Source organism: Diceros bicornis, chromosome 2 (assembly GCF_020826845.1).
Source record: "Diceros bicornis minor isolate mBicDic1 chromosome 2, mDicBic1.mat.cur, whole genome shotgun sequence".
NCBI lineage: Eukaryota > Metazoa > Chordata > Mammalia > Perissodactyla > Rhinocerotidae > Diceros > Diceros bicornis.
In genome coordinates, this window is record NC_080741.1 from 45439753 (window position 1) to 45466621 (window position 26869).

Sequence of the window (26869 nt, forward strand, 5' to 3'; positions counted from 1 at the left end):
AGAGAGAGACACTTCATGTATAAACATAAATAGTGCTGCTGATCAAGATGTGCTGTAGGTTTATACTTTGAATCATCTTCTCCCCCAAACACAGCAATGACAGAAAATGCTAGTGCATATACATATATTTTAAGCAAAAGATGTACCACCACTCAAAAGCAAGAAAATCAACTGCATAAGCAAGAAATGGAACAAAAGGCAAGATGGTAAGCAGGAGCCTGGCTAGGCTTCAAGTCCACGGGCCGGTGAGGTGGCCAGGATCCGTATCCTGTGAGGCACAGGAACCAAAGGCACTCTAGTCCTCTGCAGTGTAACTGGAACCAGCTATCTGAGCAAACCAGGGGCTCAGACAGTGGTCCCTTGATCCTGAAAGGGGGCTGAAAAAAGCCACAACTGATGCCCTGGAACTACACCTTCTGTCTACAGCATGTTACCTACTGGCTCTGTGACTGGCTCTGCAAAATTGCCAACATCACCACAAGGTGGGAGCTCTGGGCTACAAATACCTGGTTCTGGACTAGGAGGCCCAGGGAGGCAACTGCAAACATAAAACAGGGAGAAGTAAGCAGAGAGAGAAAGAGAATAAACTCCTACTCAAGATGAACATACAAACTAAAATTCTTTAGCATATTAGATAAACTATGAAAGTCAGCCAAGAAATTTAATAATCAGAAGACTAATTTCATTCCTGATGAAAAACAAGACTAGGAAAGTTTAACAATAATGGACCTTCACTGAATGAGCCACTGAAGGATCTATTTCACTAAGAAGAATACCATACCAAGACAGAAGGTTCAGGATATAAGAAACAATGACCTAAAGCAAGCATGACCCCAACATCCCCCTCCTAACGCAGTCAGAGCTCAATAAAAGTTTGTTGAATACACGGTTAGGTTTTATGAATCTTCAATGATCTACTCGTAATTCCTAAAAATAACTCAGAAATAATTCTCTGTCTTCAAGGAACCATTTTATACTTATAATACCACTAAGTAATTTAAACTATAAATTAATCTTCAGACTGGCATTCTATTTTTAGCTATGGGCTATCATCTTAGAGTTTGAAGTGTCAAGAGCAAACAGTGCTGCTGCCTCTCCACGGCCATCTCCTCTCTCCCTTGCTCTGTCATCTTTGCAGCAACTATTCCCACCACCCTCGGCAGAGCAGCCACATAATTCGCCAAACTCATCCTTTGGTGTTGTTGGGCATAACTTCAGTTTCAAGACAGCATCAATGCACAGTTCCATCTTTTTAACTTTAAAGTAGTTCATGGCGAAGAATCTGGCTGGAAAGTACTTAACAAAACAGTCACATCTGAGACAATGAGTGGATACATATTTGTTGAACTCAGTACATGACTGTTCTCACTTTCAGTCAATGTTTTAATTCAGCAATATTCAAACTTACCAAATAGGTTCCCATCTGCTTTTCCAAGACGACTTGTTCATACAATGTAGCATCGATGTCTTCCTTTAAAGCCTGTACCTTCCTCTTCACCTGCACGTGGTGCTTCCTTTGGAGCCAATATGGAAAAAGAGATTCCACAATCTGGTTAAGGATCTGGGAGGTAATCAGGAGAGTGGCCAAGCTCTAAAGAGAAGCACATAAATGATATTTGACAATGTTACTTAATAAAACCATAGCATGTATACAATTATGCAACAAATAAAATGGAATCCTCAACAAAGAGTATACTGTTACGTTACGAAAACTAGTAACAGAAAAGCTAGGTGTTAGAATGATGTTTCCAATTTACTGTTTTTTCAAGGGAAGACAGACTAAAATACAAAAAGATTATAATACAAATAAGATGATAACAAAAAATAAACCAGTTATGAGTCAGCAAGAGAACAAATTAACTTGCATTCGTGTTTTTTGCTATCTCATTCTGGCTACAATATATGAATCTAAATGATGTTGCCAACTTGGAGAAAAAATAGTTTGGTTACAACTTAAAAAAATATTATGCAACTAATACATCCTACCTCACTGTAGAAAACTTAGAAAATAGGGGAAAAAATCACCCATAATTCCACAACCATGAGAGACCACTGCTAACATCTTAAATATTTCTTTCTAATCATACATAAAAATAAAACTAGAATCATCCTAAATGTATACAGCTTTCTATATTTCTCTTCTCACTTAATATATTGTGAGCACTTTTCCGTGTCATTAAAAATTCTTTTTTACTTGGCCCATGCACTATTGTTGAATGTAAGTATTATTCCCAACCTGCACTATTATCAATGCTGCTCCTTGGATACCTCTGTACATGGACCCCCCCCCCCCATCTCTGATGGTTTACTAGGGATGGATTACAATTCTTGGCAAAGCCGCCCAAGTGGTTTCCAGAGGTGTTGTGTCAATTTCCACTTTCCCTAGATGGATATCAGTGTTTCCATCACACACCACCTTTGCTAGTTTTAAAATTCTATTTTTTAAACAGTCCTTTTCCATTCCCCTCACCCCTGTTAAATAAAAGAGACTCCCTAAAGTATAAGAAATGAGAAGTCATACCCAACTAATATACTAATGCTGGAACTAAAGAAGGTATGAACTTATCAATTTCAAATGTATTATTTGGAACTTTCTCATTTTTCAAAAATAAGTTTTAAAAAGTAGTAATACATCTAGTATATTTTGTATAACTATAGTATAGTTCTTAAGAGCACAACATTTAATTTTACTTTTATGTAAGCTGTTAGAACGATAACTACAAAATCTTTTAACTTTCTCTGTTACACAAATTTTTTAATTTCCTGAAAAATGATCCCAAGCTATATTTACAGTAGTAATAAAATACAATAATAATAATTATTAAGAAGCCTAGGCTTTGAAACTCTGCTCACTAATGATCCCAGTATATTAAAACCAGGAAGAAACAGCCCTTATTGATAGCTGGCTCTGGTATAAAAAAGAGAATTTAGAAAGCAATAATGTATACTATATTTATTATTCATTCTTATGTGATCCAGAAATGGCAACAGAACAAAATATGTCAGACTTAAACATTTCAGAAAAGATATAGAACTGCATAGGATCTGCTGGTCTCTAAAGTTGAACAACTTATTAATTTAAAAATGAAATGTGTAAGACATTTAAGACTATACCAATCACTGCCCACCCTGAGACACACACAAAAGTTCAATTAACGAACACATTTTTGCTGTTAGAATTGTTTTTACAAGCTTTGATATGAACTATATATTTGATTTTACTGCCCTAATATGATTAAATTTGCAAGTTGGTTAGCTTCAACTATTTCCTTTTCAGTTGAGTACAACACAGTGTAACTGTTAATGGTTTTTTTATTTAGAATTGGGCTTCGAAGTATACAAAATTTAATAATTTTATTTGTAAAAATAATAATGGGAAGACAATTACATCACCTGAATATAGGAAACCATGTCTAAAACCTAAAAAATTGATACCTTTCTGTTATTCACACTCACCTGACGCAAAAGCTTCATATCCCTCAGGACAAAGGCAATGTAGAAGAGTGAGGCAAAGCAATTTAGAAAGTTGAACTGCCAAAAAAAGACAGCAATATTTAATACTGCTTCACAGTATTTTATTACTACTGTAAATATAGCATTTAAAAACATAATGAATCTAAACACCGTTTATCAAGCCACCCTGTGGCAGGCATCCCACGTGTAAAGCAGAGGAAGATCGGCACGGATGTTAGCCCAGGGCCAATCTTCCTCACCAAAACAAAAAAAAAAAAAAGAGGAGGATTGGCAACAGATGTTAGCTCAGAGCTAATCTTCCTCACCAAAAAAATTTAAAAATTAAAAAAATTTAAAAAGAAAACATAATGAGGTATGTGGAAGATAAACTAACACATGGACAAAGAGAACAGATTAGTGGTTACCAGAGGGGAAGGGGGTTGGGGAATGGGCATAAGGGGTAAAGGGGCACATTTATATGGTGACTGACAAATGATAACGTACAACTGAAATTTCACAATGTTATAAACTATTACGACCTCCAAAAAAAAAAAGTAACGAGGGACTTCCAGTCAGCTAAGACGACACAGACTTGTTTCTCCCTACTCCTCCTCACTAAGCACATCTATAAACTCTGGAAATAACACAAAAGGCAACCAAAGGAGAACTCTGAAAGGTGCTAAGAAAAAGACAAACTGGTTTGGGACTCCAGGACTGAAGGACAATACAGCACCAGTGCATCTCACACTTCTACTACACTCTTGCAAAAGAAGGAGACCAAGGCCCAGCATTTCCCACCCCCAGCCTAGTAACCCACATAACCCAGGTAGGCTCATTCCCTGTTCACCCCCCGCTTAGAATAGGAGTCCCAATAACAGGGGAGCCCAGCAGAACTGGCTAGGGAGACTGATCAGGAACCTTCACTAACAATAAACTGCCAGGGGAAGTGCTCTCCTTCCCTCCTGCCCTCCTGGGGCTGATGCTCCCCCACCCCACAAAGAGATAACAGGATGGCCAGGCAGTGCCAAGCAAGAGAGACCTGCCATAACAATCGGCCAGGCCTGGGAAGCATCTTTGTCACCAAGGGCCTGAGACTCCTCTGCCATGCCCAGACACACAGTTCAGGGCTGGGGATCCCACCACCAAAGTGCCATTTCTTCAAGTGGTTCCCCTGCTCAAGAACCTGCAACCATCCCCTGCACTAATGGGTGTCCTTTCTGCCTCCCAGCCCCATGCTGGCTACTTCCTGCTTAGCAGCATCACTGCTGAGACAAAAGACTGCTCTGTGTTCAGAGTGAGGACTGAATGAGTGAGGGAATGCGGGGTACTGGAGAGAGTGAGCAGTAAGATGAGTACAGCCACAGCATAGGGGTGGGAGTGCCAAGTTAGGGCAGAAGTTGAAAAGCAGAAGCTTGGGAGGGCTGAAAACGCTCTCCCCGTAAGATTAAAAAGGAAGGGAGAGCCCTAAGAAACACAACTGGAGGCTAGCAGAATCTACCTTAGGCGTCTTTCCACAGGCAGTCACCTGACATTATACCTGGCATGGTCAGAGAACAAGTCTCACAAATAACAGAAGTCTTTCAGACCAATGGAGTGTTTTACCTCAAGGGCAAAAGCTCCAGATTACAGTCTTTTTGAATGAACTGTATAAGGCGTTACATGTTCCCCTGCTTTCTTACACAGAGAACACAGAACGTAATACCTCCTTGCTGAGTCAGCACCAACATTTTGAATATCAACTATTTCCCGGTGCTAGAATGAGTCCTTCAGAGCCTTTTTACATAGGTATGGCCGCCTACCCCTTTTCTAACGTCCAAACTGCTAAAATTGTTGAATTCTTATTATCTATTTATGACAGGTTTTCTAGTTCCTTCCCTGCTCTTGCCTTTATCAATTTACCTACTTCCAGAAACCTAATCACCTTCCTAATGATTTCTGATATTTTAAGGACTGAAAAACCAGTAAATAAGCTTCTCAGAATGATTTCTACAGCTGAAACAAAGGCTCTTTCTAAGTGAGGGCCTAGATCCCTCTCTTGGGATAAAGTACACGGACTATGTTAAATCAATTCCAGTTGATAGTTCAGAGGACTCTTTTTTCTGTTATTTTTAATTTTTATTTATTTATTTATTTTTATTGAATAAGATGAGTTTATAATATTATATTTCAGGTGTTCAGAGGACTCTTTACGCACCTTCCTTGGTTCTCAGCTATAGTACAGATGGCTGGGGTAATCTCCTTATAAACAAGGCACTTTCAAGCTGGTACTTTGTTATTTATAATAACGGTGGGAAGAGGGACAACATGTGAGCTTTCACACAAACTGCAAGCAGGTTGCACAATGCCTTCTCTCCATCTCTTTCCTCCTACCCATCAAAACATGCTGGGAACCTCCTGGACTTAGGAAATTTCTTTGACAAAATTTCTTAAAATAATAATTTAATGTTCCATCACTAAACATAATTGTGGGTAACGGGAAGGAAAGTTGAACAGTGAAACATTCAAAGAAGTCACCAAAAGGAAAATAATAGAAACATGTCTGTGAAGTGATCAATTAGCTTTTTAAATAACTGGAAATTGGCTATAATAGTAATTTCTATATTTGAAGTATTACACCACGTGCACATTTGTAATAAGACTATTGGATGTATATGTAAACACACTATCAATCAATCCTTGCCTACTTGTACAAAGTATATTAACTATCACCTTTTAAATTAGAAGCAAGTCTGCATATTTACATTCCTAAATATTAAATAGTATGCATTAGTTTCATAATTAAAATGGAATTGTATACAAAAACTCTACTTACCACTAAAACTTTCAGAATTAGGTGATTCTGGTAGGCAGATTCCAATCTGTGATTCTCTAAAATATTAAAAGGAGAGGTAATGTCTCTCAGGTAAGAAAGCAACATGGGAGCACTGTCATGAACTACAGTGAGACTTCTGCTGAGGCACAGGCGTCCAACAACAGAGCCGCGGTCAGTAAATGTGCTAGGCTGTCAATCACTATCGCTTACCACTGAGAACATCAAACAAGGAAGAAACTAAATTTAGGACACATTTCTCGTGGTACTGCAATCACACTGTGGTCTGAAATTATTTTTAAAATATTACTGCAACAAAGAAATGTAGGATGCGTTGGCAAATGATCGCCTCGACAGCCAGCCAGAAAAAGACCCTGAATAAGTGGTGATAGAAAAATTGATAGCAACCTCTAAAAAGTAGGGCAATAAGTAGGGCAATAAGATGTCTGAACATGTGGCTTACAAGGCTTAACTTAAAGGGAAACTCAAATTTCCATCTGCAGCCAGGAAAAGGAAACACTGTGCAGGTCCCAAGACAGCAGGGCCAAAGGACAAAAACGAAGATTCTGAAGAGATGTATCATCTTGCACAGGGAGGCAGTGCTAGGCTGACCTGGATTTGAACCCCGACTCAGCTACTCAGCCACTGTCTGACCTTGGGCAAGTCACTTAACCTGCTGATACTCAGCCTACTCCCCTACAAAACAGGGTTGACACTACCCTCCCCCCAGGGTCACTGTCAGGATTAGAAATAGTACAAAACCTTAGCACAGTATCAGCACAAGGAAAGCTCTCTATAGAGTAGCTATTATTGCTATACAACTAATAAAAATACTTTAAAATATCTTTATCGTCCATGAAGTTAAGGCTTAGACTTCTTCCTTGGGAATAATACAGCATCTTTATTTGTTTGAATGAATAAATAAAGAGTATATGGCCTATCAAGACCATTTTTAAACTATAACCAAGTCCATCTTTTACCACAGATACACACAAGAACACCCCCCTTCGCTGAGCTCAACAGTAGTCCTCGATACTCCACACAACTAGACAATTGGTTCTCAGATACTAGACAGTTCATTTGGCCAGAGTATCATGAAGATAATTCAATCTATGTTACCCTCAGCATAAAACACACTATTATAGTATTAAGAGCACAGGTTTTAGATACAGAGAGGTCTGGATTAGCCTGGCTTTACAATTTGCTGTCTGAACCTTGTTAATTCTCAGTATCTTCATCCATAAAATGGTGAAATAACTTCTATTTCATGGTGTCCTGAGGAGGTGAAAATGAGATACGATGGATAAAGTGCTTAGCTGGGCACCTAGAACATAGTAACTAACACTCAATAAATGAGAGCTCTGACAGCCACAATTTGGAGATCAGAGCTCACAAAGCCAATGAACTTTTCCTTATGTCTCTATAATAAGCCAGGAGCAACATCTTCTTTGCAAGATAGCAGTTATAGGAATCCTATGATCTAAGCAGTACTTCTTATAGGAAATAAGAAATAAATACAAAGCATCAAGTCTTACCCCATGAAGTTAAAAACTCGGCAGCGTATCGATAGAGACGGTTCATGATCTCAATCACAATGGCATAGATGATGCTGGGCACATAGAGCAAGACACTGGTCCACTCGGACCCACTGTCCTCGTATAGATCCAAGGCCCAGGCCTCCATGTCAAAGTAAATCATCATGACATACAGAGAGAAATAGAGACAGAGGCACACAAACGGCAGAGAGACCAGGTAAATGCGCAACTGTCTCTTGTAGCTGGGGTACAGAGGTTCCTCTCTGCCAGTGACGAGATTGATACCCAGGACCCCATGAAATCCCGGCCGGGGCTCCTCAAATTGCCTCTTCATGACCAGTGTCCCCCACCTGTAGGTCATACTGGCACAGCCACGCTTCCACACTTCCAGGATCACTGTGGACCAGATCAGGTTGAAGGAGGCGAAGATCACGTACTTGTCATAGTCTTCCCACGCAAACATGTAGTAAGGTAACCCAATGACCGCCATAGGGATTAAGGCAAAAGTGAAATATTCCAAAAATCCAAAGTAAAGAGCAATTGTTTCCCCAAAGTAGCCACGAATACTGTCTACAATGGAAGGAAAAAAAGACCTTAAGTACAGACCACCAAAGACTTTTTTTTTTTTATCATTTCAAGTAAGCTTATTCATTTTTTCAGTTAAGTGGGGATCATTTAATACCCTCATATTATTAAATAACCTCATATTAATAACCTCCCAATCAGTGTGTGACAGTAAATCTATCCTCCATGCATTACAAAGACCCCCACTTATCTGTATAGTAAGCCTGACACTTTCCCCAGTGTAGGGCCCAGGACACAGCTGCCGGGGATACCCTGCCAGGCACCCTGGGTCTGTTTCTTCTTTACTTCCTCATCTGGTGGATGCCGTCTTCCCAAAGAAAAACTCAGCTTGGAGCTTGTCCCAAATCTCCAAGGTCCTAGTTTAACTTCAGCCATAGCCAATGAACCATTTTAATTTGGGGGTTTAATTTATGCTCCTTACTTTTCGCGTACTTTAATACTATAGTTATAGCTGTTCTTTTGAAAGAGGACTCCCCAACCATAGTATCTTGCTCCCCCTACTCAAAAATATAAATTTTCATCAATGTGTCACAGTAAATTTTTCAGTACACTAAAGAAAAATTATTCAAAAGCACAAAACAATATTCTACACGTTAACTTCTAGAACAGCCATAGAACACATTTATCTATACCTTCCTAAAAGGACCGGGCAGAAGAAGGGCCAAGCAACATTACTGTTAATATTCTGTGAACTTGACACAAGCTAATTAACTCCAGGGAGGTCACAATCACTGCATTCTTTGCCAGCCGCATCTACATGGGGTGTAAAAGCATCCTGCACTGGCACCAGGGTGTGAGGCAGGGGGTAGGGGAGGTATAGTAGTCGAAGTTATTATTTCTTGGTTAATTATATGCAGTTAAAACATTTTTCTTTAAGATAATGTGTCAGATCAGTCAATGGAGATGGGTTAGAGTAAACAAGGATAAGCTATTTTCCCCTATCCTTAATTCTTCTAGCTAACCCAGTAGCACGTTAAAACAGTGGGTATGATGAAGTCACCTCAAATCTGAATCAGGTCAACAGATATCCAAGCAATGAAGAAAAAAGTTCTCATGGTTCAGGGCTCTAAGTCAGACCACCTCCCTCTTTTGATCTAAGGGGAAGTTCAAAATTTGCCTGTGCCCCAGCTACCATCCCCCGTCCCAGCACTCCCAGAGGCCTCAACCCCACTACCACAAGCATGCTCAGACCTCACCATCAACCCACTTTCCCCCTCACTTTCTAAGAAGTAGCTACTGGATACTGTCACAAGTCCTAGAGGCAGTATTTAAATTTACTGCCACCTAAATGCCAAACAAAGCGACAAAAATGTCATATAAGTGGAACATAAAATGACCTGGAACTATCACCTGGAACTATCAAAAACAAATCGTTTCCTTTCAAAGAATACACGAAAAAATTCAAAATGCAATTTCAAAATTTGATCTTAAAAACAATTTTTATGACTGTTACAATATTATAACAGTTGTTTTCAGAAACGGAAATTAGAAAGAAATTATTTTAGAGGGATTCCTTTAAACAAAGTCAAAAGAGAAATGTCCTTTAAAGAAAAACTGATAGTAATGCTTTTGGTGAAATCTACCAACTTAAATATAATCCTTATGCTTAAAAAATATAAGTAAACCAAAAAATTTAAACATTCATATTGATATAAGTTTACACAAAATAATGTTCAACACACACCAAACAAATTAATGGTTATTCTTATAACTGTATTCAGAGAAAATGTGTAGATCCAGTAATACACACCAAGATCCTTATAAACTACCTCAAAAGATGTTTAGGCTTGCTAGTCTGCCCCTAACAACGAGCACAGCTTGGCCCACTCCAAATTATTAGCTCTAAAGAAACAGAAAATTTCAAATACGAAGGATTCACAAGCTAAATTCTTATAAAATCTGTTCTACTTCTACTCTGACACAAACTCACGAAGACCACTCTGAATTGCCTGTGTTGGTGAAATTTAGTGACAGTCTGTAATTCAGTTCATCTAAAATGGTATTAGAAATAAAATGCATAAATAACTAGGTCAGGTAACCCATCTTATTCCCCCTCCCCAATTTTTTCCCACACGTAGCTGGTGAGCCCCGCCTAGCAGAGTATGAAATATCTACCCAAGAGGGATTAACGCCACTGCTGAATCGTGATTTCTCATTAGCAGGTCTTCTTCTCTAAGAGAACCGGTATTGATACATACCTATGGGCTGATACTTTAAAGCAAACCGAGTATACCAGCTGTCCTCAAGCTTCTTCAGGGCTTCATTATCATGCAGTGGAAACACCTGAATCACGATGCCAGACGTGAGCAATCTTCTCACTGCAGAGGGAAAATGCGCCAAACTGCATGAAGCGGAATTCAGATTGCTCATGACATGCTTGACCAAATGCTACCAAGACACTCCAGGAAGAGAGGAGCGCTACACAAAGAGTGATGCTATACTGCCTACTCCCAAGGTGGATATGCTTTTGTCCTTCAGAATGTGAATATCTTTAGTACTTTGACTATGAAAGCAATACAAGTTGATGTAAAATTTTAAACCATACAGAAATGTACACATTAGAATTGGAGAGGCTCCAGTTATTTTCTCTCTCACAGAAATTAACCACTGCAAATAGCTAAGTATAAAACCGGACTTCAAAACATACATCCATAAATATATATTTTAAAAATGGTGTCATTCCATACACATTATATACAATGTTTTATAATCTTTTCTTACATAGTTGCATGTAATGAATATTTTTCAGTGCCAACATAAATAGAGCATGAAATGTCCTTTTTAACAGTATAGTATTTCCTTGTATAAAGTGGTATAATTTATCTAATCCTCTATTAAAAAAATACTTGTTTCCTTTTTTTCTGCTATTATAAATATAAAATTCTTGTACATATACCTTTTCCTACCTGTCTACTATTTCCTCATTATACACAATTAGAACTAGAATTGCAAGGTCCAAGAGTATATGTCTTTTAAATTTGGACACATATTATAAAACTGCCTCTAGAAAAATTTTACCAATCTGTCCTCCCACTAGGTAAGAAAATGTTTAGTTCCTTTCATTCTTGTTGATACTGAATATTTTCAAAATCATTTTCGTCTTTTCTAATCCGATAACAAAGGCTTAAATTTACAAACAGCAAATATCGAAATCAAATAACGACTTCCTACTTTCAGCAGTCATTTGACTAGTATGCTTTTAACACTCATGCAAATATCTGAAAGAGACAAATGAATTTAACCACAGACAATATCCTCTGGAAATATAAAAAAGAATGGGGCATTCTCTCATCCACAATTACTTAGAGTGACCCACTGGGAGGGAGGGTCTTCAGGTCTTTAACAGAAAGTGTTCAGCAGACATGGAAAACTTATGCCCTATTTGGGGAGATGGAGTACTTTCATACAAGTTCCTAGTATAGTCTCTTACTAAAGAATATGGCTGCTTATAAGACTAAATTTGCATCAAGAAAGGATGCTTTGCTGTTTTCATCCACTGATAAGCTTTGAGCCTTTAAGATTTATCAGCTCATCTCTTCTAAGGGCTGCCTCCCTTATCTCCTATCTACCTTGTCACCAAAGACAGGCGATGAGCATATCAGGCAACAGGCCCTTCACTGAGGATAGCAAATTAATGAGTGCAGCGTGAAAGAGAAACATGATTCACGGTTTCACTGTAGAAATACCACGTATAACAGAGAGAGACGGTATTCTTAGGACAGATGCCCTATCACAAAATCTTCAGAGTAATTGAAAAGCAAACCTAACTTCTTAGAAATGAAAAATAATAAAGAGGAGATAACTAACAATAGGAAAAAGTCTGGGTCTGAAAAAAAAGATTCTTAATAGATGGTTCTTCTTACAATAATATCTCATACCTAAGTTATACAGAGGGGAAAAGGCTTCAAAAGGGTTGTGATGAAATCCTCCTTCTTAATGCTTGAAAATGGTATACACTCAAAATACCAGTAACTAGGCTAAAAAGGTATACGGCTTAAGTTATAAGAGCCTCTGGTGCTGTCAAATCCATTTTTTAATATTTTTACTCTAAAGTGTTTCAGTGGATTTTTCTTCAGCTAACATGAGCGAAAGTTGATCACTCACAACTATTCTGATTCTCATCTTGTATTTGGGTATGCACAGCTGCACCTTATTCTTTCCTCTTACTATCTTTTTCAACGACTACATCAGGTTTTTTAACTTCAAGCTGACTTACAGCATCAAAATTATTATTTTACTATTTCTAAAGTTCTTTTATAAAGATGGCTCCATTCTACTATAGAAGACTTTCCAGGCAGACATAAAAACCAGGTTGTATACTTCTAAAAATAGGACTGTGAACCGAGGGACCTAGAGAAACTAGAAAGCCGCAGGTCCTAAATTACTGGGCTTCTCTTCGCCATCAATGCCAAAAGCATGGTTCTGGTTTCAGCTTCTAAAAATAGAGGTTTTGGGGGTTTTTTAATCCTTTAACTTTCTCATGTCAGCTAAGAATGTAATTAACATGAGCCTTACCTTCAAAGGAAAATATGATGCTGTGCAGGCCTATTTAAAGAAAAGAACAACTTCAACCAAGATTCCTTCCTTCAAGAATGCTGAATGATCTGTTATCAAGCACTAGGGTTATTACTATTACAGCCATTTAACAATTAGCTAAACAAACCCAAATCTAATTTAAGGGAGGCTGTAAGTAACCTGGCTTATAGTAGGACCCTCAATTAAACAGTGCAATAACAATACTAATACAGTAATGTTTCTGTCTTTGGTTAATGTGACGTGTTTACTTCAAAAGTAAAAACAAAAATCTCTCTCACAACTCCTTACAGTATCTCTGTGCAACACGGAGGAGCACGTCAAGCTGCTTCCAATCCAGCAAAGGGGTGATGAGTGCACAGAACATCAACAGGGAGAGAAGGCTAGCGCAGCCTTTGCACAATAGAGATAAGGCTCCCTTTCCCACTGCAGCTGCTGCTGCAGCCCAGCGCCCCCTCCCAGGCCCCACCTGACTCCGGCACTCAGGTGTGAACAGAACACTTTGTCTTAATAATGAAAAAAACTGCTTCTCAGGGATACTTGTGTTTTCAAAATACATTTTTATATTCCTGTATTGTTTTCATCCCTGCTTAATATAAAAACTGCAAATATGTATGTGGCAAAACACAATATGTGTATGTATATACATATACATGCTGCTGTACCCAGCAATATATATATCAATAGCTTAATCTTGTTATGTACATGCCTGCTACATGACATTTACTTGAAATCTACTCTATTATTTTTATAAGGTTGATTAATAATTTTAGAAGACAGATTGTAATCTGACCACTCTAATCAATCCATTTGTATACAGAAGATATTCTGAAGTAATTACCATAATGTCCTAAAAGAATAACAATATATATTAAAGACCTAATATGAGATGTGCCATATCTCATCAATCAAAACATGATAATCATCTGATACACATTTTGAGACAGAGCTTTAACTTAAATTAAATAACATGCTTTAGAAAACAGTTAATACATAAGAAATTCTTGCTTCCCTTAACTCCTCTATCTAAAGACAATCTTTCATTAGGTTATTTGCATGACTACTGACTATCAGGAATCAACAGGAGAAGGCAGAGTCTGAGGGTATGAAGAGATCTTAGCTCACACAGAAAACTAGAAATGGGATGCCCAAGAAGATGAACACTGCCGGCTAAGACACATATAGCCAGTTTCTAGTTCTCCCATTGTTTGCTGTTTGATGGAATGAGGGAGAGCCAGAAAGTGCAGACCTCACACCACCACCCAACTGCTTCAAGATCACGTTTACAATGACACAAGTTGCCATCTACTGAATGAAAGCTTTCTTCAAAACACAACATTATAGCAAACAAAATGATAATCATTGCACGTAAAATCAAATTAAACCTAAGATAACAGAGAGTGTTTCTCATGAAAGCTTGGCCAGCTCTCACAGTTGACGGTGAGCACACTGAGCAGGTTACAATCTCTCCTCCCGACCCGCTTCAGGGAAGAGGCTGCTCCAGGGAGTGGTTACCACAAAACTTAAAGGCTTGTCCACTTATTTCTATGGGTTAACTTCATGAAAATCTAGGATTTTAAGTTACTCTAAGTTTTATTAGTTCTAAAATTTGCACTCTGAAAGTAGTTCTCAGTTTATAATTATGCATATACCATTTTGTCTTCAACCAAATATTATGATATAAACACAGCATTTTAGGGACCATATTTTCAAAGACATAAAGGAAGAGAATAAAGCAGAATTTTAAAATCCATCCTTGACAACTTAACTATGATTCTTATCTCAGATGGTATTAAAAAATTTCAACTGACCATGATTGAGATGACTTTATTGTTTTTATATTTATTACAAAAAAAGAGAGAGGGAGGGAGGGAAGGAGATAAGGGAGGAAGGGAGGCAGCATCCTTGTTTATAAAAGCCTCATCCTGCCAGCAGGAAAGTTATTTCTATTATGGCTTCAGGACACCAAACTGGCTACCTACACACCCAAGAGAAATCTATTTACATATTTCCTTCAAGGTTTTCATTCAGTTGAAAATTTCTCTCTTAGAAGCAACTGGGAGCATTTGGAAAACTGCTGCTGATCCCATCCAACAAAAGCGCACACTCACTCTTTGTCCCGATCACACCAAAGAGGATGTACCTGCGTAGAAACTAACAGGTGGAAGCAGTGATTGCCACATGATGCCATGATTAACGTGGATGAACAGGAAGAAAAGGGACAACCAGGACAGTGCCTCAGTCTGCTTTGTATTTTATTTGATGTACAATGAAATATACAGTTTGATGTATAACGAAATATATATACTGAAAATATGCCTTCCCATTAAGAGACAAAGAAAGATTTAGGGGCTGGCCCGGTGGCGTAGCAGTTAAATTCACACATTCTGCTTCGGTAGCCTGGGGTTCGCTGGTTCAGATCCTGGGTGCAGACCTATGCACCACTCAGCAAGCCATGCTGAGGCAGCGTCCCACATAGAAGAATTAGAAGGACCTACAACCAGGACATACAACTATGTACTGGGGCTTTGGGGAGAAAAAAGGGAAAAAGGAGGAAGACTGGCAACAGATGTTAGCTCAGGGCCAATATTCCACAAAAAAAAAAAAAGAAAGAAAGAAAGGAAAACTACTATAAATAATTTAAAAAAAAGAGAAAGATTTAAAATTTTGGAATGGTACCAAACTGCTTAAATACAGAATGTGGAACTCCTGGTAACAAAAAGTGGCAGAAAGACACCTCTGCCCTGCTCTTGTTCATGACATCAAATCAAAAACAACAAAGGAAAAAAGAAACGTAAATATAAACCCCCATCTTTGATGAAAGTAAGAAAAAAACCATAAATCCAAATCACAAACTACAAAAAGAAGTCTCAAAAATCAGTCCAGGCTAAGCTAAAAGTACCCATTCTTCTGCAGACCTGGGCCAAGCAGGCAGAGGGCAGGGTTGCCCTGGACAGTGAGGGGTGGTACACCACTGTACCCTTGCCCAGAATGCAGGCAAAAGAGGATGTAAGGCAGACCCCTGAAGCATGTCTGCTCCCTGCCTGGCACCACAGCCAGACAAGACAGAGGAGGCTGAATCGGGGAAAGTGCAGGTGTGCCATCTTGGAAGAAAGAGCTGCCTGCTAGAACCCAGGGATGGAGGGCAAGTAGTTCTGGTGCTTGGTTGGCCAAAGACAGACCTAAAGGCCAAACCCAGCAAAAACTCCTGCAAGAACAGGGCTCCAAGGATGCTCTCTGCAGGGCCTGAGATGACTCAAGGAGATCGCACTGCCAGGCAAAATCCAAGTTGCTGGCTACCCCAGTTCCCTACTGGAGGCCTCCAACATCCCCTCTCTCCAACACACATACTTCCTTCCAAAAGTAGCCAGTCTGGAAAAAATAGGGGTTTGTTAAAAAATAAGTAGAGTGATGTCAGCATCATGGCAGAGTGAGCTGTTCCCTTAGTCTCTCCCCCTGAAGATACAACAAAAAGGACATTCATTAACCAACAGAGGACATCCACACAACACAACAGACGTCTGAGAGATCCATGCAACCACATGTCTGAAGGTGGGGGGTACTGGATCCCCTGGGAAGCAGTGGAAGGAGGTAAGCAGATCTCCTCTCCCTCCCTAGAGGCAGCAATCTAGGACGCAGGACCTCACGCAATAGCCAGCACCCAACTCTGGGAGGAGATGAGGGAAAAGGCAGCCCTCTGCAGGAACGCTTTTGCTCTCAAAGTTGCTTCCCAGCCCACAGGAACATTCCACACCCCAGGAGCCCCCACACCAAGCCAAGCAGCCCAGTAGGCTGCCAGTGAGTGCAGAGTGGGAGCACGGGCAGGAAAGAAAGCGTCCCTTCGCCCTCCATCCCACCTGGCACATCAGCTCAGCCAGTGGTCCATGGCAGGAGATCCCCGCCAGAGCACCTGCTCCTGCGTGTGTGAAGCAGCAGCAGCCAGCAGGCAAATGTAGAGAGCACTATCAGCACAACTTCCAATGGACGGGCACAACTGCCAGCGGAAGCAGCAGGCTCAGAAAACATAGCTCCTGTCCCACTCCCAGTGGTGGCAGTTAGAATCTGCAACCATATACTACCATAATGCACCAGCAAAGGTCCACCCCATCAAACAGCATGAAGAATACATTAACACTCCTGACCAGAAGCAAAATGACAAGTGTCCAGAAACCAATCCTGAAGTTACAGAAATTTACAATCTAAACGACACAGAATTAAAAACAGTGATCATAAAGAAACTCAACAAGTTACAAGAAAACTCAGAAAGACAGTTCAATGAACTCAGGAATAAAATTAATGAGCAGAGGGAATTCTTCACAAAAGAGATTGAAACTCTAATAAAAAACAAACAGAAGGGGCCGGCCCGGTGGCGCAAGCAGTTAAGTGCGCGTGCTCCGCTGCGGCGGCCCGGGGTTCGCTGGTTCGGATCCCGGGCGCGCACCGAAGTACTGCTTGGTAAGCCATGCTGTGGCGGCGTCCCATATAAAGTGGAGGAAGATGGGCACCGATGTTAGCCCAGGGCCGTCTTCCTCAGCAAAAAAAGAGGAGGATTGGCGGATGTTAGCTCAGGGCTGACCTCCTCACAAAAAAAAAAAAAAAAAAAAAAAAAACAGAAATGCTGGGGATGAAGAACACAATGAATGAGATAAAAAACAATCTAAATCCTTAAAAAAACAGAGCTGACATTATGGAGGACAGAATCAGTAATTTAGAGGACAGAAATACAGAAACACTTCACGTGGAAGAGGAGAGAGAACTAGGGCTAAAAAGAAATGAAGAAATTCTCCGAGAAATATCCAACTCAATTAGGAAATGCAACATAAAGATTATAGGTATTCCAGACAGAGAAGAGAGGGAGAAAGGAGCAGAGAGCTTGTTCAGAGAAATAATAGCTGAGAACTTCCCAAACCTGGGGAAAGAGCTGGAAGTACAAGTAAATGAAGCCAACAGAACTCCCAATTACATTAATGTACAAAGACCTTCTAAAAGGCATATATTAGTAAAACTGGCAAAAGTCAATGACAAAGAAAAAATATTAAGGGCAGCAAGGCAGAAGAAAATAACCTACAAAGGAACTCCTATCAGGCTTCTAGCAGATTTCTCAGCAGAAACCTTACAGGCTAGGAGAGAGTGGCAAGATATATTCAAAATAAAGCAAGACAAAAACTTTCAGCCAAGAATACTCTACCCAGGGAAACTATCCTTCAGATACGATGCAGAAATAAGAACTTTCTGAGATAAACAAAAGCTGAGGGAGTTCATAGCCACAAGACCCACCCTCAACAAGAAAGGATCAAAAAGGCCATCATACCTGAAAAAAATAGAAAAGGTTTACAAAGCCTTGAGGAAGGATATAAATAGACAGACAAAATCAGAAAATTGCAGCTCTCTACCAGAACAGGTTAGCAAACACTGAATTATAGCATTAAAATAAAAGGAAGGAAAGCATCCAAAATAACTGTAATCACTTCATTTTAATCACAAACTCATACACAAAATGGAATAAGTTGTGACAACAATAACTTAGACAGGGAAGAGGAAAGGGATGGAAACTGTTTAGGCTAAGAAGATAAGAGGCTACCAGAAAATGGACTATCTCATCTACAAGACTTTTATACAAACCTCATGGTAACCACTAAATAAAAAATCAGAACAGAGACACAAAAGATAAATAAAGGGAAAACTGAGAAAACCATCACAGAAAATCACCAAACTGAAATGGCAGTCAGAAACACACAGGACAAGAAACAAGGGAAATACAGAACAACCAGAAAACAAGAGATAAAATAGAAGTATTAAGCCCTAACATATCAATAATCACTCTAAATGTAAATGGATTGAATTCTCCAATAAAAAGACACAGAGTAGGGGGGCCAGCCCGGTGGTGCAGCAGTTAAGTGTGTGCACTCCACTTCGGCAGCCCGTGGTTCGCAGGTTCAGATCCCAGGCATGCACCGACGCACTGCGTGTCAAACCACGCTGTGGTGGCGTCCCATATAAAGTAGAGGAAGATGGGCATGAATGTTAGCCCAGAGCCAATCTTCCTCAGCATAAAAGAGGAAGATTGGTATCGGATGTTAGCTCAGGGCTAGTCTTTCTCACACACACAAACAAAAAAGACACAGAATGGTTAGATGGATTCAAAAACAAGACCCAACAATATGCCGCCTCCAGGAAACACACCTCAGCTCCAAACACGAACATGGGCTCAGAGTGAAGGGAGAGAGGATGACACCCCAAGCAAATGGAAAACAAAAGAAAGCAGGTGTTGCCATACTTATATCAGACAAAGTAGACTTCAGGATAAAAAAGACAATGAGAGACAAAGAGGGACAGTATATAATGATAAAAGGGACTTTCCACCAAAAGGACAGAACACTTATGAATATATATGCACCTAACACAGGAGCACCAAAGTACATAAAGCAATTATTAACAGACATAAGGGAGAAATTAACAGCAACACAATAATAGTAGAGGACCTTAACACCTCACTTACATCAATGGATAGATCATCCAGACAGAAAGTCAACAAAGAAATAGTGGAATTAAATGAAAAACTAGACTAGATGGACTTAATGGGTATATATAGAACACTCCATCCAAAAACAGCAGAATACACTTTCTTCTCAAGTGCACATGGAACATTCTCAAAGATAGACCATATGCTGGGAAACAAGGCAAGCCTCAATAAATTTAAGAAGACTGAAATCATATCAAGCATCTTTTCCAACCACAATGCTGTGAAACTAGAAATCAACTACAAGAAAAAAGCTGGGAAAGTCACAAATACGTGGAGAATAAACAACATGCTACTGAACAACCATTGGATCAATGAAGAAATCAAAGGAGAAATCAAAAAATATCTGGAGACAAATGCAAACGAAAATACATCATACCAACTCTTATAGGGTGCAGCAAAAGCAGTTGTAAGAGGGAAATTCATAGTAATACAGGCCCACCTCAACAAACAAGAAAAACCTCTAAGTAATTTTAAACTATACTTAACAGAAATAGAAAAAGAACAAACAAGGCCCAAAGTCAGCAGAAGGAGGGAAATAATAAAAATTAGAGCAGAAATAAATGAAATAGAAACCAAAACATCAGTAGAAAGGATCAGTGAAACTAAGAGCTGGTTCTCTGAGAAGATAAAAAAATTGACAAACCCTTAGCCAGATTCGCTAAGAAAAAGAGAGAGAAGGCTGAAATAAATAAAATTAGAAAGGAAAGAGGAAAAATTATAACAGACACCACAGAAACACAAAGGATTATAAGAGAATACTATGAAAAACTATATGCCAACATATTGGACAATCTAGAAGAAATGGATAAAATCTTAGACTCATACAACCTCCCAAAAACGAATCAAGAAGAAATAGAGAATCCCCATAGATCAACCACAAGTAAAGAGATTGAAACAGTAATCAAAAACCTGCCACAAAATAAAAGTCCAGGACCAGATGGCTTCTCTGGAGAATTCTACCAAACATTCAAAGAGTTAATACCTATCCTTCTCAAATTATTACAAAAAATTGAAGAAGATGGAACACTTCCTAATTCATTCTATGATGCCAACACCACCCTGATCCCAAAGCCATACAATGACAACACAAAGAAGGAAAATTACAGGCCAATATCGCTGATGAACGTAGATGCAAAAATCCTCAACAAAATACTGGCAAACCAAATACAGCAATACATTAAAAGGATCATACACCACGATGAAGTGGGATTTATACCAGGGACGCAGGGATGGTTCAACATCCACAAATCAATCAAGGTGATATACCATACTGACAAAATGAGGAATAAAAATCACAAATTCATCTCAATAAATGCAGAGAAAGATTTTACAAGATCCAATATCCATTTATGATAAAAAGTCTCAATAAAATGGGTATAGAAGGAAAGTACCTCATAATAAAGGCCATATATGACAAACCCACAGGCAAATCATACTCAATGGTGAAAACCTGAAAGCCATCCCTCTGAGAACAGGAACAAGACAAGGGTGCCCACTCTTGCCACTCTTATTCAAAACAGTACTGGAGGTTTTGGCCAGAGCAATTAGGTAAGAAAAAGAAATAAAAAGTATCCAAACTCGTTAGGAAGAAGTGAAACTCTCACTGTTTGCAGATGACATGATTAAATATATAGAAAACCCTAAAGAATTCATCAGAAAACTTTTAGAAATAAGCAACAACTACAACAAAGTTGCAGGGTACAAAATCAACCTATAAAATTCAGTTGCTTTTCTATACTCTAATAATGAACTAACAGAAAGAGAACTCAAGGATACAATCCCATTTACAATCACAACAAAAAGAATAAAATATCTAGGAATAAATTTAATCAAAGAGGTGAAAGACCTATACAATGAAAACTATAAGACAGTATTGAAAGAAATCAATGATGACATACAGAAATGGAAAGACATCCCATGCACATGGACTGGAAGAAACATAGCTAAAATGTCCATATTATGTAAAGCAATCTACAAAATCAATGCAATCTCAATCAGAATCCCAATGACATTCTTCACAGAAATAGAACAAAGAATCCTAAAATTCATATGGGGCAACAAGAGACCCCGAATAGCTAAAGCAATCCTGAGAAAAAAGAACAAAGCTGGAGGCATCACAATACCTGACTTCAAAATATACTACAAAGCTATAGTAATCAAAACAGCATGGTACTGGGACAAAAACATACACATAGATCAATGGAACAGAACTGAAAGCCCGGAAATAAAACCACACCTCTACGGACAGCTAATCTTCGACAAAGGAGCCAAGAGCAGACAACAGAGAAAGGAAAGTTTCTTCAATAAATAGTGCTGGGAAAAGTGCACAGCCACATGCAAAAGAATGAAAGTAGACCATTATCTTACGTTATACACAAAAATTAACTCAAAACGTATTAAAGACTTGAATGTAAGATCCAAAACCATAAAATTACTAGAAGAAAATACAGGCAGTACATTCTTTGACATTGGTCTTAGCAGCATCTTTTCAAATACCATGTGTACTCAGGCATGGGAAACAAAAGAAAAAATGAACAAATGGGACTATATCAGACTAAAGAGCTTCTGCAAGGCAAATGAAACCAGAATCAAAATGAAAAGACAACCCACCAGCTGGGAGAAAGTATTTGCAAAGCATATATCCAACAAGGGGTTAATCTCCATAATATATAAAGAACTCACACAACTGAACAACTAAAAAACAAACAACCCAATCAAAAAATGGACAGATGATATGAACAGACATTTTTCCAAGAAAGATATACAGATGGGCAACAGGCATATGAAAAGATGTTCAACATCACTAATCATCAGGGAAATGCAAATCAAAACTATAATGAGATATCACCTTACACCTGTGAGAATGGCTATAATCACCAAGACAAAAAATATCAAATGTTGGAGAGGATGTGGAGAGAAGTGAACCCTCATATACTGCTGGTAGGAACGCAAACTGGTGCAGCCACTATGGAAAACAGTAGGGAGATTCCTCAAAAAATTAAAAATAGAAATACCATATGACCCAGCTATCTCACTATTGAGTATTTAGCCAAACAACTTGAAATCAACAATTCAAAGAGACTTATGCACTCCTATGTTCTTTGCAGCACTATTCAAATATCCAAGACATGGAAGCAACCCAAGTGCCCATCAACTGATGAATGGATAAAGAAGGTGTGGTATATATATACAATGGAATACTACTCAGCCTTAAAAAAGACAAAATTGTCCCATTTGCAACAATATGGATGGACCTTGAGGGTATTATGTTAAGTGAAATAAGTCAGACAGAGAAAGACAAACACCACATGATTTCACTCATATGTGGAAGATAAACAAACACATGGTCAAAGAAAACAGCCTAGTGGTTACCAGAGGAGAAGGGGGCTGGGGGGTGCACAAAAGGAGTAAAGGGGCACATATATACGGTGACTGATGAATAATAATGTACACCTGAAATTTCACAATGTTATAAACTATTATCACCTCAATAAAATTAAAAAAAAAGTAATAACTACAAAGAAATTGGCATAGAATTATGTAAAAATGCTACAAGGGGGAAAAAAAACCATAAACGAAAGGCAGAGAAGAAACACAGCAGAAAATTAGGGCATCAAGCAATGAAAAACTACGGAATTCTTCATGAAATTAAAGCAAGCCACATCTCTGAAATCAAAACTCAAAGAGCTATGAGAGCTGAAGGGGAGAGCTCAGAAAAGCAATATAAGAAAAAAATAAAACTATTATTGACACAAAGTCATAATAAAAGCTACTAAAAAAGAAAAGACTGAAAGCACAGTAAAGAAAATGGTAGAAAAGCCTAAGAAAATTATGTGAAAACTTAAAAATATTTCTGAAAATATGTAAGAGCCCACATATATACAACTGGCACACCTAAAGACGGGAACAGAGCAAATACAATCAAATAACTCTTAACAGGTAAGTGAAGAAAATTTTTCTGAAATCATGGTAATCTTGAACCTATATATTGAAATAACATATGTCCAACAAAAAACTGCCACAAAATAATCAATATCAAGATACAGATAAATGGGAATGTAGACAAACAAGAATAATAAATACCTACATTCAAATTTCCTGACACCTTCTAAAAGCCAGATCAACAAGGAGAGCAAGTAAAAACATCTATAACATATGCCTACAGCATAACTCACAGACAGGGGAGACTAAAAATCCAGTTTACATCTAAGTCAGACAATAAAGAACCAAGAACACATTCTTCTCAGGTGCACATGGGACATTTTCCAGGATAGATCATATGTTAGGACACAAATTAAGTCTTAACAGATTTAAAAAGACATATATCATAAAAAGTATCCTCTGACCACAATGGGATGAAGTTAAAAATCAATAACAGAAGGAAAACTGGAAAATTCACAAATGTGTGGAAATTAACAACACAATCTGTTTTTTTTTTTTTTTTTGGTGAGGAAGATTATCCCTGAGCCAACGTCCATTGCCAATCCTCCTCTTTTTGGTGAGGAAGATTGGCCCTGTGCTAACATCCATGCCCATCTTCCTCTACTTTATATGTGGGATGCCTGCCACAGCATGGCCCGATAAGCTGTGTGCAGGTCCGCACCCGGGATGCGAACCCGTGAACCCCCGGGCCACTGAAGCAGAGTCTGCAAACTCAACCACTACGCCACCAGGCCGGCCCCAACAACACAATCTTAAACAACCAATGGATCAAAGAAGAAATTGCAAGGGAAATCAGAAAATACTTAGAGATGAATGAAAACAAAAACACAAAATACCAAAGCTTATGAGAGACAGAGAAAGCAGTGCTAAGGGGACAATTCATATCTATAAATGCTTATATTGAAAAACAAGAGGGCTGGCCCGGTGGCTTAGCGGTTAAGTGCCCGCGCTCTGCTACTGGCGGCCCGGAGTTCGGATCCTGGAAGCGCACCGACGCACCACTTGTCCGGCCATGCTGAGGCCGCGTCCCACATACAGCAACTAGAAGGAGGTGCAACTATGACGTACAACTATCTACTGGGGGGCTTTGGGGAAAAAAAGGAGGAAGATTGGCAATAGACGTTAGCTCAGAGCTGGTCTTCCTCAGCAAAAAGAGGAGGATTAGCACGGATGTTAGCTCAGGGCTGATCTTCCTCACAAAATAAATAAACAAATAAATATTTAAAAAAAAGAAAAAAAAGAAAGACCTGAAATGAACAACCTAACTTTACAATTAAGGAACTAGAAAAAGAAGAACTAAATCCAAAGCTAGCAGAAGGAAAGAAATAATAAAAATTAGAGAAGAGATAAACAAAATAGAGAATAGAAAGACAACAGAGAAAATTAAAGAAACCAAAGGGTAGTTCTTTGAAAAGACCAACAAAATTGACAAATCTTTACATAGATGAACTGAGAAGAAAAGAGAGAAGACTTAAATTACTAAGATCAGAAATGGAAATGGGGACATTACCACCAATTCTGCAGAAATAAAATGGATTATAAAAGAGTGCTATAAACCATTGTATGCCAACAAATTGGATAACCTAGATGAAATGGACAAATTCCTAAAAACACAAAATCTACCAAGATTAAATCAAGCAGAAATAGAAAATCTGAATAGACCTATAGTTAGTAAAGAGATTGAATCAGTAACCAAAAATCTCCTGACAAAGAAAAACCATGGACCTGATGCCTTCACTGGTGAATTTTAACAAATATTTAAAGAAGAACTAACACCAATCCTTCTCAAACTTTTCCCAAAAATTGAAGAGAAAGGAACACTTATTAACTCATTCTATAAGGCCAGCATACCCTGATACAAAGTCAGACAAAAACATTACAAGGAAACTACAGACGAATATCCCTTATGAACACTGATGCAAAAATACTCAACAAAATACTAGCAAATTGAATTTAGCAACAGATTAAAAGAATCACACACTATGACAAGTGGGATTTACTCCTAGAATGCAAAGACACTTCAACATATGAACATTCATCTATGTATAGGCATACCTCATTTTATTGTGCTTCCCTTTATTGTGCTTTGCAGATTCGCATTTCTTACAAGACCTTCCACCAGTGAAACGATTACAACTCACTGCAGGCTCATAAAATGGTTAGCATTTTTTAGTAATAAAGTATTTTTTAATTAAAGTATGTACATTGTCTTTTTAGTCATAATGCTACTGCACACTTAATAGACTACCGTATAATGTAAACATAACTTTTATCTGCACTGGGAAACCAAAAATTTCGTGTGACTCGCTTTTTGCAATAGTCACTTTATTGCGGTAGTCTGGAACCAAAACTGCAATATCTCCGAGGTATGCCTGTAATACACCATATGAACACAATGAAAGAAAAAAAAACACATGATCATCTCAATTGATGCAGAAAAAGCATTTGACAAAATTCAACACTCTTTCATGACAAAAACACTCAACAAACTACGAATAGAAGGAAATTACCTCAACATAATAAAATCCATCTATGAAAATCCCCCAAAAAACATCATATTGAATGGTGAAAGAAGAAAACCTTTTCCTCTAAGATCAGGAATAAGACAAATATGCCCACTTTCACCACTTCTATTCAACATAGTACTGGAAGTTCTAGCCCGAGAAATTAGGCAAGAAAAAGAAATAAAAGGCATCCAAATTGGAGAGGAAGAAGTAAAATTATCTCTGTTCATAGATGATATTATCTTATATATAGAAAACCCTTAATTTTCCACAAAAATACTATCAGAGATAATAAAGGAATCGTAAAGTAGCAGGATATAGAGTCAACATACAAAAATCAGTTGCACTTCTATACACTAATAATGAACTATCTGGAAAGGTAATTATGAAAACAATTCCATTAACAACAGCATCATAAAGAATAAAATACTTAGGAATTAACTAATGGAGTAAAAGACTTATATAATGAAAATTACAAAGCATTGCTAAAAGAAATTAAAGACAACATAAATAAAACACATCCCATGTTCATGAGACTTAATACTGTTAATATGTCAATACTACTCAAAGCAATCTGCAGATTCAATGCAATTCCTATCAAAATCCCATGAATGTCTTTTGTAGAAATAGAAAACCAATCTTAAAATTCACATGTAATTTCATGGAACCTCAAATAGCCAAAAAAATCTTGAAAAACAAGAACAAAACTTCCTGATTTCAAAACTTACCCCAAAGCCACAGTAATCAAAACAGTGTGGTACTGGCATACAGACAGACACATAGACCAACAGAATAGAATAGAGAACCAAGAAACAAACCCTCACATATACGATCAAATGATTTTTGACAAGGGTACCAAGGCCATTCAATGGGGAAAGAACAGTCTTTTCAACAAATGGTGCTGGGAAAACTGGATATCCACATGCAAAAGAATAAAGTTGGATCCTTATCTAACACCATATACAAAAATTAACTCAAAATGGAT

The 26869-nt window shown here is 38.3% G+C and overlaps 1 protein-coding gene across 5 annotated transcripts in view; it reads right to left on the reverse strand.

The window, feature by feature from the left end:
* ANO10 (anoctamin 10) overlaps positions 1-26869 on the reverse strand; it is a 217970-nt gene that overhangs the window by 170376 nt on the left and 20725 nt on the right. For 4 of the 5 annotated variants that reach the window (XR_009222230.1, XM_058556041.1, XM_058556033.1 and 1 more), the window contains exons 5-9: positions 10581-10700; positions 7798-8367; positions 6266-6321; positions 3457-3531; positions 1409-1591 (exon numbers count right to left, since the gene is read on the reverse strand). Coding sequence is in view for 4 of the 5 variants with exons in the window: in XM_058556041.1 (XP_058412024.1) it covers positions 1409-1591; positions 3457-3531; positions 6266-6321; positions 7798-8367; positions 10581-10700 (1004 nt within the window). In the remaining variant the exon portion in view is untranslated. The remainder of the gene's footprint in view (positions 1-1408; positions 1592-3456; positions 3532-6265; positions 6322-7797; positions 8368-10580; positions 10701-26869) is intronic. The other variant, XM_058556024.1, reaches the window with a different exon arrangement.